This window comes from Aulonocara sp. 'chitande type north' Nkhata Bay, linkage group LG7 (genome assembly GCF_057382095.1).
Source record: "Aulonocara sp. 'chitande type north' Nkhata Bay isolate Kocher_YH1m ecotype deep benthic linkage group LG7, A_spYH_male_GT1.1, whole genome shotgun sequence".
Taxonomy (NCBI): domain Eukaryota; kingdom Metazoa; phylum Chordata; class Actinopteri; order Cichliformes; family Cichlidae; genus Aulonocara; species Aulonocara sp. 'chitande type north' Nkhata Bay.
In genome coordinates this window covers 13879572-13896795 of record NC_141350.1, presented here as the reverse complement: position 1 = coordinate 13896795, position 17224 = coordinate 13879572, and the positions used below count along the sequence as shown (strand labels likewise).

Below are 17224 nucleotides of genomic sequence, written 5' to 3'. Positions count from 1 at the left end.
TGCTTTTCATTATGCTGTTTATTAGTGCTTTAATGACGGTTTACACTCTGTGTGTGTGTGTGTGTGTGTGTGTGTGTGTGTGTGTGTGTGTGTGTGTGTGTGTGTGTGTGTGTGTGTGTGTGTGTGTGTGTTCCAATGCAATTATAAACTGTGCTGATGAGGAAATGTCTTTGTCTATTTTAGCTCTGTGCACAGAGGAGTGTGTCCACGGTCGCTGCGTGTCTCCCGATACATGCCAGTGTGAGCCCGGATGGGGAGGACTGGACTGCTCCAGTGGTGAGGGCACTTTTCTTTTAATTTTCCAGTTAACCATTTAGACCCATTTATTTCTAAATGGCTTCACAGCCAGTTAGTCCATAAGACTTTGCTCTCAGTGTGTTTTGCCACAATGCCCATCTACCTCAAAGCTGCTCAGCTTTGTATCCTCTCTTCTTAGCAAGCACAGCCAATGGAACAGGTAAGTTACAATGAATTCATTTTCATTTGCTGGAAGTGGAAGTGATTTGCCTGATGAATATAGCGGATGGATGGATGGTTGCATTCCCCCCCCCCTCCCCCCGTGTCTACCAAACTCTCTGTTATGGTCTTAATCATGATTAGACTGATGCCCGTGGCTTGTTCAGTGCGATGATGAATCAGTGCCAAGCTGAAACAAGCCATTGTATTGGTCTTCTATTTACTGGGGTTTCCTCAGCACCCAGAGCTGGATGGGAGGGTGGAGTTAGACATATTCATCCTGCAATCAACTAAATGCTGGAGTGTCACTGAGGCCAGGCAGGAGGGAAGAGTCTATTTTCTCCTTTGTGAAATGTATGCCAGCAGAGAAATGTAGATACAGAAGGCCTTTTATACTTAGGGCAAATATAGCAATAGCCATGGCAACATATCACCATTTCCTGCATCAACATTTCTGACCTCTAATTCTTAACTTCAACTCTCCACTCCCAGTTGCATTTAACCGTTGCATATTTAGGAATGAGTTATGGCAGATAAAATCAAATCAGTAGTGCTATTGTATAGATCTATGAGTTTTCATTAGCAGGAGAGCCATTCGCTGATTAGCAACTGTGTGTAAATCAGCTGCCTGCGCAGCAGCAGTGGCCTATCGGAGGTGGATTCATGGGCATAAATGACAAGCCTGAGCTGTTTGCTGCTGCTGCTGCTCACTCCTACAGACTGGTGAGGGTCCAACAGGGAGGATGTGTGAGGTTCAGGGCCCTCGGGGACTCTTGTCCCACTCTTAGTTGGTTAGGAGTGCAGCCGTGTGTGCGTTTGAGCCTGCAGGCGCTTGGCTAATCCACCTTGTTAAAACAGACTTGATGATTGAGACAGAGGCATTATTCATAACTTTAGATTTCCATACCAGGCATGATTCCAGGTTTTTTCATTTACGAGCTTTCATCTGTCGAAATAAGGAATGTGTGCCAATTTTTAAATTAAATCTGCCCTCTTTTTCCTTCGTGTAAATGGTGCAGCATGGTTTTTTTTTTGTCTTTCACTGTAAATTCTGCATTCGCTCAGCACAGACAGATGAGGCGGTTAGGTAAAAGTCTTTATGCAAATGGATGCAGGCTTCATATTATGGCACAAGTGGGCTGAAATACACACATTAACACCAAATCAGCTCCAACACAATCAATGTCATGCTTTATTTGCTGTTTATTTTACCACTATTATGTTTGACTTGAGGTGTTTGTGTTCACATAAAAGCCAATTCCATAGCTGGTGAGAAGGCAAAATGAGCTCATCATATGACAAAGGATTTGTGAATGTGATTAAAATAAAAAAAAGAAAAAGTGTGCCGTCCAGGCTTGGAGATGAAGAGCTGCCGTGGGATGCTGTGCGGTCTAAAGCTGAAGTGACAGCCTTTCAGCCAATGATCTGGAGCTGGATCAAAGGCTTGGACTTTGTTTCTGGAGCAGCACCCACCAGGAAACAGTTTTGTATATGGGTCAGGTGGTGGAAATAAAGAGTTGCACTGTTTGTTGCCAGAAAAGGGAAGGCGATAAGGTGGGAGAAAGTCAGTAAATTGTGCTGGGAGTGGTGGTGAAGGCTGAAGAGAGATCTAGCCTGGTTTCTTTTGGGTTTTTTTGGTTTGTTTTTTTGTTTTCGCCTGCTGTTGTCCACCTGCTGTAGCCAGAAAACATTTCATCCTTTTTCTCGGCCTGAAGCTATATTCCCACTGAGACCAGACCTGCCCTGTGACCTGCCTCGAGTCCCGGGGTGTCTCAGACTCATCTCAAGGACACACTGGTAGATGTGGACCACAAAAAGCAAATGAGTGATGCTTGCTTTCTGTCATGTGTGGATTTTGAGTATTTTGAGGGGAGGCTTTGTTTTCCCAGAGTGATGAATGATTAATTGCCGCTGTTGGTTAGTGTGATTGCTCTAATGCCTGCACATTGTGTTTGTGGAACGTGGTCTTGAAAATGTTCTCCTAATCACTTGTCATGAATCAGTTGTTTATTTTTTAATTTAACAGTTTAGGGCATTGAAAGAGTGCCCTGTACCTGTTAATGTTTGCTTTTGTCCGTTTTCCCCCCCAATGTTGTGCTTGTTTTGTCTGTTCTTTTGCTTTCTCTTCTTTTCATATTGAAATGCATCTATTTGTCCTCTCTGTACCACTGTGTATACTTTGTTTTGTCAGTAGGGTTTGTCTTGGAGAAATAACAATGTTCACAATAGGAATTCCACCATGTAAATAAAAAAAATGGACAAAAAATATTAGGTTCAATAAAGCAGGGACAGCAGCAGATTTATTTATTTATTTACTTTTGCAATGGCAATTCAGATAGATGGAGCTCTGCTCATGGGACCGAACAGTATGTCTTTAGTCATTTTAGATTTCTGATGTATGCTACTGCTGTTATTGGTTGTAGTTTGCAGCAAATATACTAGATGTTAGCGTAAAAAAAGAAGCACACAGTATGAGATAAAACGGGAAATCAAATCTTTGTAGAGTATTATCAGTTTATTGAATAAAATCTATATAAAGTTTTTTAGAGACTCTTATGAGTTTCTTGGGTTTAGCAGTAGACTCTTCGTGAAGTTGCAGAGAAATGACCTGGTCCTTTTTTTTTCTCCCCTCCTTTATTTCCGTGTATTTTTCAGCTCTTGTGATTTAATCCCTCTTGATGAGTCTGTCACACCGGGTCACTGTTTGCTACAGTAATAACAGCTTTCAAATAAAAAGAATGATCAAGATAGATGTCGTAAGGTATATTTACCCGTGACTGCCATCGCTTGTAAAATATTAGGTGCAATGAAGCACTATCATTGATGTCATGTGATTCAGTCAGATAATGATATGTTCCTGGTGCTCGGGGAGAAGAAATGTGCATATGAAGCTTTTAATGTTTCTTTCCTCAGCCTTCTTGGAGATTTCTTTCCCCTATCGTGGTGGAAAATGTACGCCCACTTGTGCAGAGCTTCTAAGAATCAATGCCACCGATATAAGTATCTGGAAAGTCCAAGAAGTAGTTCAGGTTTGTTAACCGCAAAGCTTCCCTTGCATTCTAAAAAGAAATCTATCACACTTAACAGCCAAATCTAATGTGTTTGGTCAGCCGTGGCCCATGAGGTAACATATTCCTCCCTCATGTATTCAGATGGCAAAGCAGCTATTGCTGTGTGTGCTATACACATGGTTAATTGATAAATGTGGCTGATGAATGGCTTTTTTATGCTATGCTGCACCAGATCAGATGTTACAAATGCTAATTGACCACTAAAACGGTCCATTTTTATGGATTTAAATCAATGATTTGTTTTTATTGGATTTAGGAATTTGGGATTGCAATCACAGTAATGTGGCTCAAACAGAATTAAATGATTTGTGCTTTTAGCTTTGTTAGCTTGTTTTGCCCCAACAACTGTAGATGTAAAACGAAAGAGTAGCCCGACTAAGACCAACAGACCAGAAGCTGTTAAACTTCATTTTGACTTGAAAAACACTCTCACGAGGACTCCCTCTGGCACACGTCGACAGTATTTACACATTATTCTCAGAAGAGCATCTAAGCCAGATGGTTTCTCTCCAATCCCACAGCAGCAGGACATTGATATGCATTGCTGTCAAAGACCAAGGGACTGAATTACATTGAACATCGGCATAGCACACAGAGATTCACTCTCACTTGACACATCACTCCAAATGTCACCTTACTTTGCTCCCGAAACTTCTCCCTTCATTAATCTTAGAGACAGAGTGTTGAACGTTTGTTTGTGAGCATGTGTGTTTCAACAAGTCACTTTTCTTTGAGATGACGGCTGCACGTCAACAACAGCAAGCAAAAAAAGTGAATCGTGTTTTTAAAAAGACGTCCACATCGATTGAATTCCTCATTATACAAGCATGTAAAGAGGCATTTTTGGAGAACTATAAATATTCTAACTCTATCATTCTGAAGTGGGTTCCTTGCTGCTTATTTCAGTCGATGCCAACTGCCTCATTCATTTTGATAGATCAAAGCGCCCAGGCAACAGTTTTTCTCAAGGGGACAGAAGACGGACCGATCTATAGAGCCTCGTGCCGCTGTGCAAGTGTGTGCTTGCATCAGTGCAGTTGAGGCCTACTGTGCTCGCAGAGGTTTGTTTTTGTGAATGACTCCGGGTTCCCTGTGGATGGTGGAGCCATTTTGTGTACTGCCAAGTATGCAAAAGCTGTGCTTAAGGTCCCGACATGGTAGCGTGCTGGTAGTCTCTATGTATATATGTTCCACACACAGCTTTGTAGGCCTGCATATACATGTTGTAGCTTCACACTGCCACTTGGGGGCATTGTGAAATTTTTTGTGGAACAGGTAATGTGGGCGACTTCCTATTTAATTTGTGCAGTTAACAATAAAGGTCCACATGATCTTAACTTTGATATATATATCTTGTCATTCTGTTTACTATTTGGGTGCAGTTAGGAAAAATTTGTAGTGCCTTGCATTCAAAAGCAAAACTCTAACAACTTAATATATAACTATAGTCTTGGACAGTTGAAATAGTGAGCACAAATTGTTAAACTTTTTATTTCACTAATAGTCCATTACTTGCTATTTAGAACTTAAGAAGGACTTTGCATGCTAACTTTAGTAATTCGAGTTGGTTGTGTGCAATTTTAAAACCCAGTGGTGACTGTTAAACAGAAAAGATTAAACCATGTGGATGCCGCTGCTCGGGCTCTGAAAGAGATGTTTCAGGACATGCTTCAGACAGCACGCCTCTCAGATCTTTCCCTGCATGCCTCACACTGACTCGTGTGACTTATGTGTAGTGTAAATCACTGTGCAGAGACTTCAACTGACTGATATTGAGTCCATCAAATGAAATGTGGCGCACACACCACAGCTGACAGCATTCTTGGCTACAACCTGACAAGCACACACACACACACACACGTGCACACATCCAAAATGAATTAAATATTCATTACTGAAAAATGTTCTCACTGAGTACAATAATCATAATCTTTTACACACACACACACACACACACACACACACACACACACACACACACACACACACACACACACACACACACACACACACACACACACACACTTACATGTCTCTTATACTTTCTGTACATACAAGCCTCATTGGCCAAGCATGCAGATTGACTTTGCCAGCCTCTGAAGATTTTTTTGTACCATCCCATTAAGCAGGATTTATTATTCCCCAAGAGCTCACTGCTCCATTACTTTTGGGAGAATGCCTGACGTGTGTGTGTATGTGTGTGTGTGTAGGTGTGTGTGTGTGTGTGTGTGGTGGGGGTTAGGTATGTATCTTTGTATGTATGCGTGTGATAGATAGAATCTATTTATCTTATCTGTCTAGATCTGATGAGTGTGGAGGCCAATTGAGAACAGTGAACTCAACATTATTCAGATAATCTGAAATTTGTGACATTGCGCATCAGCAGGCTGGAAGCAGCCATCTAAAGATGGGTACACTGTGGTCATAACGGAATGGATATGGTCGGAAAAAATACAGCAACAATACTCAGGCTGGCTGTGATGTTTAAATAATACTCAGTTGGTACTAAGAGACCCAAAGCGTGCCAGGAACATATTCCCCACACCATTATAACCAGCCTGAAGTTTTAAAACAAGGCAGGATGGATCCATAATGTCATGTTGTTTACACCAAATTCTCTCCCTAACATCTGAATGAGACATTGATAAAGGACATTTACCAGATTAGGCAACTTAATTGTTTTTTTCTAGCTGACAGGAGTGGCACCCAGTTGCTGTAACCCATCTGCTTCAAGGTTTGATGTGTTGTACATCCATATGTCTGCTGCATACTGTGATTATATATATATATATATATATATATATATATATATATATATATATATATATATATATACACATATATATATATATATACACATATATATATATATATGAGAGGAGAGAGAGAGATGCATGTATGAATTCTTAGTATTTCACATATAAAAAGCAGGTGGATGTCATACTCATGGTGCATGGTGATGGTTAGGATGGCATAACATGAAGTTCCGAGGGTCATTATCACCCTCATGCTTGTCATTAGTCAGTAAGAGAGAAAGAGAGAGAGAGAGTTAAGGACTCCTGGAACACACCACCCAGCTCTGAGAGCCTGTATAGATGGCTTGATTTAATAAGGACATTAAAAAGCCTTATCTCCTGTCCTTAAGAGAAGGTCAGTGTGTCTAAAATAGCTGAAATGCTATGATAACAGTTTAGAGAGATAAGATATCTCCTGAATACTAATGCAGAACAAAGCAGCTTTAGGATCATGTTACAGCCTATAAGTCACCCTTATTTTTCTGGCCTAATGCGTTGTTTGTTTCAGTCATTTGAGTATTGGATACAGTTGCACATGGTGTCAAAATGCACTGTGGATCTGTGTTGTTAGGTCTCTACAGAATTGACAAAACTCCTCCCATCCATCGGTGTCATTATTTTTCTATTCTGACCAGTGGCTTCAAAAACCTGAGAAGGCCAGACTCCTCATGGTCTTAAAAAAATGTTTGTAGTCATTTGCCCCCCAGTAAGTATGTAGTAGTATCATCAGCCATGATGATTTGACTTCTAAAAGTCATGATGTCGTATTATTGTTTGAATATGCCTGTCAGCTGTTGTGAATGTAGCTCAAGTATGATTATTGTTAGTATGATTGCTTATGTTTTTGTGTTAGTAAGCTGAGAATTCTCCGTATTTACCCAATAAAGCAGCTAGAATCATGGAATGAATTTATTTTTTTTTGCCATGATTTATTTGTGTTCATCTTTCCCATCTGTGTAGTAGAAATGTGCTTTCTGCTTTAATATCCCATGCTTCATTTTGTGACGCCTCAGACTGAGCTCTTGTGTCAGTCCCAGTACCCAGATAGTTATTCTTAGTACATATGCTAAATTTCACAAGATTTAATGGGGTTTATAAACATATATACTTCAGTGTTATTAAGTTGAAAGCACAAATAAAGGGTAAATTATCATATCCACACACATTCACATATATCTTCTGCCTTGTACCGCATATACAGATATCACATTTTATTAGCAAAGTATTAGTAATAGATGCCCCAATCACCTCTCAGGACCTTGGACTCATGATCATTATGATAAGAATAATAGCTTGAGGATCGCCACAGTCCTTTGGGTGCTGCGTTGCTGTGTCCTTGCCTTGCTTTGGGAGAGGGAACATATTAGTAGTCTTTCTCAGATGCTTTGGTGCACCTGCAATCTCCTGATGTTTAACCCTGGACTTCATTGGAGTGTTGCAGTGATTACAGGCCGTCCTGAGGGACATCGATTGTCCTGCTCCTCCTAGGCCAGCCCCACACAATGCTGACGAATGAACTCGTGGCCCTGCCAAGTCCAATTAACTGTCAGTGCCGCATCGACGAGCTCCTCCGTTTGTTGAGAGTGAAGAAAAACAAACTTTTAATCAAATTTGCCTCCGGGCCCTAGGGTATTTGGGGTTGTATTTTGCATTCCGCTGTGTTCTGCCTCGACTGCAGCCGTGCTACCCTCTCAGAAGGTTATATTGCATGTTGTTTGTGTGAGATAGCAAATTTCCCTGGACCCTACTTTGGTACAAGCCCTATCTTTCTACTGTCTGTGATTGATGAATTAGCCAGTGGTAGCATCTTAAAATTATCCACCCACAAACAAGGCTGACAAAAGAATAAAACTATTGTTTATATTTGGTGTGAGTTTACTGCAGCTTGTCGCAAGAATTTTTTTTTTTGTGCGTGTGTGTGTGTGAGACAGTTCCTGAGTGCATGGCAGTGTCAGGAAAGTCTATAAGCACCTTGGACTAGTTGATCAATAAAAGCTGAGGTTACAATCTTGCAGAATTGTTTGTGCATTAACATCTCCACAAATACCCTCTGCTAATTCTACATCTCCACAAATACCCTCTGCTAATTCTACATCTCCACAAATACCCTCTGCTAATTCTACCAAGGTCGAGATAAACAACTCTACTCTTCTCTGATTAGAGTAATGCAGACATTAAAAGCCAAGAAATTCAATTAAATTGATGGCTGTTGCCACAAAGAAAAAAGGAAACAGACAAAACGCAAAGATATGCTATCACATAGCTAGGGCATACTAACTGGAACAAAGAGATGTAGCTTGGGATTTAACCACTGACAAAAGGGCATCTGGATGATAAGGATCAAAGGAAATTTTAGAGGAAATGTAATCGTTACCCCACACAAGGATGTATTCATGATGATCCAATCTGTGTTCTGCAGACGCTCATCTAAAATTAGTCGTCAGTGCCACTAAAATTGTCTTTTTGCCCTGATTGGGTGAGCACACATCACCAACCAGTACAATGTTTAGAAAAAAAAAGCACACCTACCTATAGGAGTCCATCATGTCCTGTACTGCGCACTTCATTAAGACCTTTCAATTGAGTTTAGATGGATAAAAGACAGAAAATGCTGACTTACTGGTTCAGGCACCCGCATCCTCAAAGTGATGAGTCCCTCCTGAGAAATTAGATTAGCAAAGAAACTTGACACCATGTGATTTCACACTTTAAACATTCCCTTGTATTATAATTCTGGGACTCACTTCCATTTCAGGCACAGGCATACTGTAGTATGAATGACAAATTCGCCCTCTGCCACAGAACAAAAAGAGGGTTAAGGTCCATGGATCAATATCACTGTTCCTTCTGCTGACTCTTAAAGCTTTTGGGCAGATTTTTTCCCTTCTCTTGTGTCATTTGTTTATTCCTTAAAACTTTTAATCAAAACCTGACCGATGAGCAAATCTGTCTAGTTTTAGATATTTTTAAACTATGTTTCTTCTCTTATAATAAATGTCATGCGGGTGGTTTTATGCCCCATGCTGACCCTGCTCTTCCCAGATGGCTTAATTCATTTCTTTGCTGCTTCTTTAATGTACTACAGTATTTCTCTCCTGCTCTCTCTCTCTGCCACTCGCACACAGTACTCCCTAAGTTGCTGTTGTATACTTTTCTCTTCACTTTGACTTTGAGAATCGGGGAGAATAATTCATGGGCCAGCAAGTTTCAGAGACTGGGATAACAACGCTGCTTTCAGAGCCAGCAGTTCATTTGAGTTGAAATTCTGGATTTTCCTTTTTTTTCCCTGACAAATCTCCAAAGGGCCCATATTATCCTGGAGAGAAATAGGGGAGGGAAATAGAAAGGAAAAACTCTTAATCTACAGTTTTTCTGTGTTAATCAAAGGCTCAAGATGTTTTCCTGTTTCTGTCCTTTCATATTTCAGGTATCCATCTACCCTGTGCCGCTACTCTTTTTACCTCATTGAGCATAATGCACTGCTCTGGTTTTTCAACCTCCTGTTTTCCGCATATTCAAATATTTCCCAAGATGCAGTGCTAATATAGTTTTAAATGCATGACTGTGCCACATTTTGCCCATTTTAGATGAATAGCAATGAAAAAAAACAAACACTTTTCTGGGTTTCTCTCTTGGCTATTTATTTCATTCAATTAAAAAAAATTGACAAAGTTGTACATAAAAGTCTTTGCCTCATAACTTTCCTCATATAATATACGTCAGTGTGTCGGATTAACTGGTGGTCAGGCAGGTAGAAACTCCCTCCAAGATTGATGGCTACATGATGAGTATTTGCATAATGTGAGATCATTAAAAAGCAATTATCCTTGTGTTTCAATGTGCGAACGTGTTTCTGTATTGTTGGGATTCATTTGGTAGGTGGATAGGCGCACTGATTGACCGCCTTTAAGATGAATCATATTAAGTGTTTACAGTGGAGTGGGGCAGTGGGGGGATATTCATATGCCGTGACACCCGAGACACATAAAATCACGGCTTTGAGAGAACAATTAGCAAGTTTTGTTTGCTCACACTGTGTGGCGAGGAGTGGTTAAAAATGCAGAGACAACAGAAAATTTGCATTTACGCACCTCTCTGTGTTAGTCGATGAGTTCCGGTGCTGTTATTGCCGCGTGTCTCAAGCTTTAGGGAATTCAATAATCAGATTGACAGATGGACATTCACACTTTGACTTTTTTTTTTAAACATTTTTTATGCCTGGTGTTTTCTTGACAGTATTAGCTTGGATACATGTAAACCTAGATGCTAATGCTGTCAAGGCTTAACACCTGTTTTCTCAGCTCAGGATGAAACTCGTTGCATTTTTATTTTATTTCCAGTTTAGCTTTAATCTGCTCAAACTGCATGGTTCCAGTTTCTCAAGTTTTCTGCACAATATTCATTTCTGGGTTCCTTTCCACACAGCACCACAAAGTCATATACGTGTCTAAATAAAAAGTATTAGCAGGACTTCCAAGTATTTAATGTTTCTTGTTTTTACTTCACAACAATGTGAACGAGACAATAAAACTGCAGAAAAATTATTTTGTCAGTAGGCTGGCTGTCTTCAAATCTTTCCAATTTAACACAATGCTTTTTCCCCCCTCTACATTTTAATTTAAGGTTCAGTGGAGTTAGTTGAAAAAAACAGAGTCTGTTCCTTTCTTTACTTAAGTGACACCGGATACTATTTGGCTAGAGGGCACTCTTAAGACGGTCTGTAGTGAATTTGAATGAATGGGGCTGGACTATAAAATAAATATACTCCCATGTCTAGACCAAACTGTTACATTTTGATTTCAGCTTTTACTAATGTAGTTTTAATTTTATATCAGGATTAAAATTAAACTTTACTAATATTTTTTATTTTGCATACACGGAATATAATATTCTGCTAGTGCTGATTGGTCAGCTGAGATTTCCCCAATCACTTTGTCAGGATACTCTCCAATAATGAGACCTGTTTTCAAAACACTTCAGCAAATCAAGTACGCTCCTGTGTATACGCTTTAAAAAAAGCAAACTTAAATGTGCATATTAAAAGCTGCCTATGCCATCTGCAGGTGCTTTATTATTGGTTGCCCTGAGGTGTCTGCTGCTAGGAAACGCTCAGCTGCAGCTCAGTTGATCTATAAAAAGTGACTCATATTACCCATAAATATTATCTTAACCCCTTTTATTAAAAACATGCAAGATGAAATAAATACCCAGTATTAGGAGCTTCAGCTCCGTAAGGTCTAACCTGTAAGCATCCTCTATGAGTCGGGATCTACTGAGCATTTTTTAACCCGTGTGTAGTGAGACAGAAGTCTGAGGTTTCCCTTATGCTGTCAACTTGCCGTCAATCAAATCAGATCTAAAGTTGTGCTCACTCTCCAGATGAGGAAGATTAAACTCAATTTCTATTGCAGTTTTTGGTTATTTATGTTTAAGATTGCAGGTTTTGTTAAGTCTTAAAGCGAATTTTTCAGTGGCTTTAAGTAACCAATGTTACTAATGTTACTCTCTTATTCTTTGGTGTTTTTAAGAGATAAAAACACAACCGCTGCTGTCATTTTTCAAAAAATAGCAAAAGTAAGATATTTTTTCTTTCATCTTTTATGTATTTTTCATCCACCAAGTATGCTTAAGTAGTACATTAGTTTATGAATGAACCACTTGATACCATCTCAGATTGATACTGGACATAGTCATTGATTGCTGCTGATAAATAACTGTCAACAATCTTGATATTAGAATAACTACATAATTGTTGCCTAAAGTAACCCTGTCATGATTGTAGTGAGTTATAAGGAAGAGGTCATGCAAAACAAGCAGTTTGATGGTTACGTTCTTGAGAAGCTGTGATGGATATGTGTGGTTCATGTTTTTTCTGGCCTGAGCAGTGGCAGATTAGTAATGCAGAGAAATGAGCAGATTAATCAATAATTAAAACAATCATTATTATAACCTTGAAAGGTAAAACCAAAATGTGTTTTTTTTCTTAAGCTTTATTTTTTCTTAAATTGCTTTTTTTGTTAATGTCTGTGTGCTAGTTTACAAAAGTAATACCGGCAATTTCATTGTATCTACTTAAGGGTAACTTTAAAGAAAATCTTTAAAATCTAAAATGATAATGAAATAAAAGTACGTATTTACTTAAAAAATATTGTTATATACCAGTCCCACTGGCATATAATGATACATAAAAATGCAGATACACTGTGCAATTAAAGCTTTTCTGGTGTGTGATATTGAATATACAGTGTAGTGGGGCTCCAAGGGGATTGCCATTAGAGCAGCAGCCTGCAGGATGCTGTGTTGTTTATATATTATGATATGCTGTGCTTGTGCTAATTTTTTGTTTGACAATGCAAAAAACAGAACCTGCTTTTATAACCTGCTATTTTCAGTAGAGCAGTCTGGTGTAGACATAGATAATTCATGTCATGTAGATTTTAAAACAACCTTGCAAAAAAAAAAAAGAATCTCTTTCAAGCGTGCACCTCCGATTGCTAAATCCACCTGTGATTGGCCGTGCCTCCTCTGAGCTTCTATATGCACAGTAATAACAAAGCAGACTCTATACACTGATATCTACAGAAGGTGATAATCTGTTAATCCACATAAAACCCACAGAACTCATACCGTAAACACAGGACTTCAACTAATTAGTGCCATGCACATAAATTCAACAGCTGCAGCTTTTCCTCTTTAGGACTCAATTTATTAAGACTACTTATGCAAATAAAGCCAGTCACAAATCTCTAATTGTGATACCAGGCACACAACAACCCCTTACACTGAAGCCATGTGTTTTAAAATGAGTGCAGAGCTGCAGTGAAAGTGCACCATATGGTTGAAAAGATAACAAAACATAATATGATTTTACCAATATAGCCAATTACACCAGAGGCAACAACAAGAAGGAGTGCCATGTAGTCAAACGTTGTCTTATCTTGAGATTTTTTCTTTAAAATGATTTCATGCTGACTGCTGAAGTAGCCGGAGGTAATATGTTTTGTTGCTTGAGCCTGCTATAGCAGAGAACTGAATGGAAGGTTGTGATATTTCACATTTGGTCAGATATTGAATTGTTAACACTACTATTTGGTGCCCACGTGTTAAATGTCTTCAAGGTCTCCTCTACACATGAGTCTCGACAGACGTGGATGTAAACTGCAGCATGACTGGTTGACAGAGCCACACAGCAACAACGTGGTAAACCAAGTTTTTCCACCAAGCAGGTTTTTTGACTTTTGAAGGTTAGCGGTTTGGAAGATCCTTTTAAGGTGTTCTCTTTAGTGGATTACTAATGTTTCTTTTGTGCAAACAAAGTTACCAATTTGCAGTGGGGGTGAGTTAGTAACTCCGATATTCTATTACAAGCAAAGACTGAGCTATATTTTTATTGAACTTAAATTACACAAATTTTAGGGTAAATGCAGAATCCTGCCACTGTATGAAACTACTGGATCCTAATTATAGGCGCATTAAGTAAATGCTTTCATCTTCCTGTAGTTTTATGTGTACAGGCTTAATCTGGAAAATAACTGTAAATCTGGTTTAGAAAGTAGTAACTTCACGTGGGAAATATATAGGTACAATGGTAGGGGTGGCTGTATTGGCATTATATGAATATACATCAGTCTCCACTCTCTTGATTGCGCACCCCTTCACATCGACTGCCGTTGCCCTATGGCAGATTCTACTTCATCCTAATTAGAATTAATAATTGAAAATAGGAAATCAATATGTGCAAATTAAGTCTGGTAACAGTTGGTATTGTCAGGTTGACATTGTTTTTTGGAGGGACCATGCCATTCCAGGTGACTGATTTACTGCTGTGTGTTATGTCTTTGAAGTGCTACAGTCGTGGCTTTATTTATACCCGGGTCACTGTGTATTGTTGTGCACTGTAGATAAATGCCCGCCTTTGCTCTGATTGCTTTTTTTTTTGTTGTTGTCCTGTGGCAAGAGAGCAAAGGGTTTGTTTTCTGCAGGACAGGGTGAAGGGTAAATTATTAATTGGAAGGAGCAGTGGGCTGTGTAACAATTTGCTGATCCAGAGGCTTTCATGAGCCATGTCAGGTTGTGTTGAACAAGTGACTGGTTTACTGCAATGAGGCAGAGCATCTCTCACAGGGCGCTTGCATTACTGCTCAACATGGGCAGCTTTATTAGAAACTGAGGGGCACTCTTTTTAGTAACGTTACTTTTAAGTGCTCGTTTGGAATAACACGTGAGATGACCTGGCCTTGTCGGTTTCAGTCAGCCACTGGCCCTGTTAACCTAGTTACAGCTGTGCTGCAGGGGAGCTGGCTGCAGTACTTCTATTGATCCATGTTAGCATCCTATAGAGTAGAACTCAGACAAATGATCAGATCCTCCTCAAGATAAAGAACAAGGCCAGACTTTTTAATCAGTAATGCATAGTCCTAAAAGAATTAAGCTATTCACTCATTAGTTTTGTGGCTCCAAGTAGGCAACAGTCAGGTCTTGTTAGTTCTTCTCCAGCTGCAAGGTGGTATCAGGAGGAAGTGTATGGTGCATTATAGTGAAATGTTTGAGCAGCAAACTCTGCTCATAGACCTTGTGTTGTTAGCTTGATTGTGTGCTGCTTTTCCCCCAAGGGAGATGCGAGCACACAGGGTCTCAGCTAAGATGAATTAGGGCAGGACAAAAGACACGCCCAACAGCAGAAGCCGCAGCATGCTGTTATTCCAGTTCAGCAAAACGGCGCCCATAACTATTGGCAGTTCCCTCTGTATATTTAGAAGTTCATTTGTCAAGCTCTCATGGATGTATCTAAACTTTTTACTTGTCGTGCCTGGGTTTTCTGGGGACTAATAAATAACAGCATAATGGGTGTCAGCAGAGCACGGAGGTGCCAGTAGGACCTGTCTTGTAGCGTATTGGCTGTTTTTACAGCCCCAGGTTTAACAAAGCTCAGAGACATTTATCACTCAGTGCAAATTTACCACTTTACACAACAATCATCACTTTCCCTGTAGACCCTGTCCCAGCCCTGTCTGCTTCTCACTCAGTTAGTCTGCATCAATGAGTCAGGGAGCTGTGATGAATAGTTGAGCGTGGCTTTTTTTTTTTAATAACTCATTTTGCAAATAGCTCATATTGATTGAAGAGCAGAGTATTACATATTCTCGTGTCAGCTAAATTGTAGGAACAATTGTTTCATTGTTCTTTTTTTTTTTTAAATATATAATTTTAACATTTAAAATGTCTAAAGAAAGTCTGTCTCTTTATGCCATTTGTAAGTGGTGGCTTGTCTGCATTAATTCTGACCATGAGTATAATTTGAAAATTCAGATCTGTCAAGGAAAGAAGGGGAAAAAAAGAACAAAGCTAGTGGAACAAAGTGCGATCCAGACAATATGAAACTCAGAGGTGCATTCTGCTCATGAGGCAATGCAGGCGACTCATCAAGACAATGAGTCACACTGCTTTGCTTTGCTACAAGCTCTGCTCAAAAGTAAGCGTGGAGTAAAAGGCTCTCAGGCGCCAGAGCGTTTTCCCTTCTAATGTCTTTAGTTAAGTTATTCCTCAAGTGTCAACAGTGTGTGTTAATAATAGTTATGTGACAGTGAGTGACTCAGGCAGTGGGGAGTGAAGTCAGGCTGCCTGCCAAATATTCCAGTAGCAATAATGTGGCTTTTACAGTTTGAGTGGGCAAAGGAGAAAGCAACCGTCTGCACCATCCACCACCACTAGCCAGCATTTATACTATAATTGTAATTGAAGTTTGCTTTTCCCCTCCGTCGAGCTGAATAAATGATGTCTAAAACTTGGGCGCCATTTGAATGGTGAAAGATATTCTGTGTTTAAAGAGTTTGACTGAGGCCTTCATTTCGAATTTAGCTTGGAGAAGCTTATGGCAGCTTTCAGCGGCGCAGACTTCTCCTCGTCGAGAACAGTGACAAACATTTTGCTGTAAGTTGCCAAGTTCAGGAGAGCTCCTGAATGAAGTCGGCTGCTGAAAGCTGTTTGGTTTTAATCCTGTTTCAGCCAGCCTCTGATTATGCAGGCTCTTGAGCATACTTCAAAGCTCAGCACCACCATGATGGCTCTCTCAGCCTATTCTTTGGACATCACCTTCAGAAGTTTACTACCTGCTGGTAGCCCTTCATGATCTGTTTTGTTCCAGCAGAGGGGATTTTACTCAGCATCCTGGGATTGGACCTTTCCCTGTGTGTGAGGTTATCCACATTCTAACTGTTATACATTATGAGCTCTGAGAGCTCAGGCTGGATGGTGTATGTGTCCTCTGGTTAGACACAGTGACCCAGGCCAGACCAGCTAATGGTTTGGACTGCATCTTCTCTGGTTTCAGTCTGTGGGATTTGTTGCCTACAGACCAAAACCCACAGGAGTCCTCACCACCACACACAATTTAGCTGTTCTCTCTGGAAGCTGAAGCCTTCATGCTACATGCTACTTTCTTCTGCTATTTCTCTCTGTTTTTGCCCGCAGCTCATCATGAACTCTGACTCCTTAATCACAGTTAAATGCTGGCAGAGCTGGGGAGTGAAAGACTACTGGGTAAAGTTTCCGAACCTCCATGTAGGAGAGAGACAGCAAGATAATGGGCTTTGCTCTCAATGTGCCTCTAACTGGAAGCTAAAGGAGGTTTAAAACTTCAAATAGTAACATTTGTTGAGCTCCTAAGCACCAGAAAAGTCTGCAAATTAAGCACGGGATAGATTTTGGTTTATTCTGTTTCTCTCTGCCTCTCTGGTATTTATGCATTGATTTTTTTTTTAAATTGATATTATATTTTTAGTTGTGCATGTAAGAATGTAAAATGCCATCTCTACTAATGTGGCCAAGGTTTGAACTGAAACCAGAGGTTATGATGCCTCTAAGTTGTAGAGACACTGCCCATTTTTCTGCTGTGTCGAGGGA

General features: G+C 39.9%; 1 protein-coding gene across 4 annotated transcripts in view; it reads left to right on the top strand.

The window, feature by feature from the left end:
- The window catches only part of megf11 (multiple EGF-like-domains 11), an 80452-nt gene that overhangs the window by 25599 nt on the left and 37629 nt on the right, over positions 1–17224 (top strand). For 3 of the 4 annotated variants that reach the window (XM_086298760.1, XM_086298758.1, XM_086298757.1), the window contains exons 6-7: positions 184–276; positions 437–457. In XM_086298760.1, coding sequence (XP_086154886.1) covers positions 184–276; positions 437–457 — 114 coding nt within the window. The remainder of the gene's footprint in view (positions 1–183; positions 277–436; positions 458–17224) is intronic. The other variant, XM_086298761.1, reaches the window with a different exon arrangement.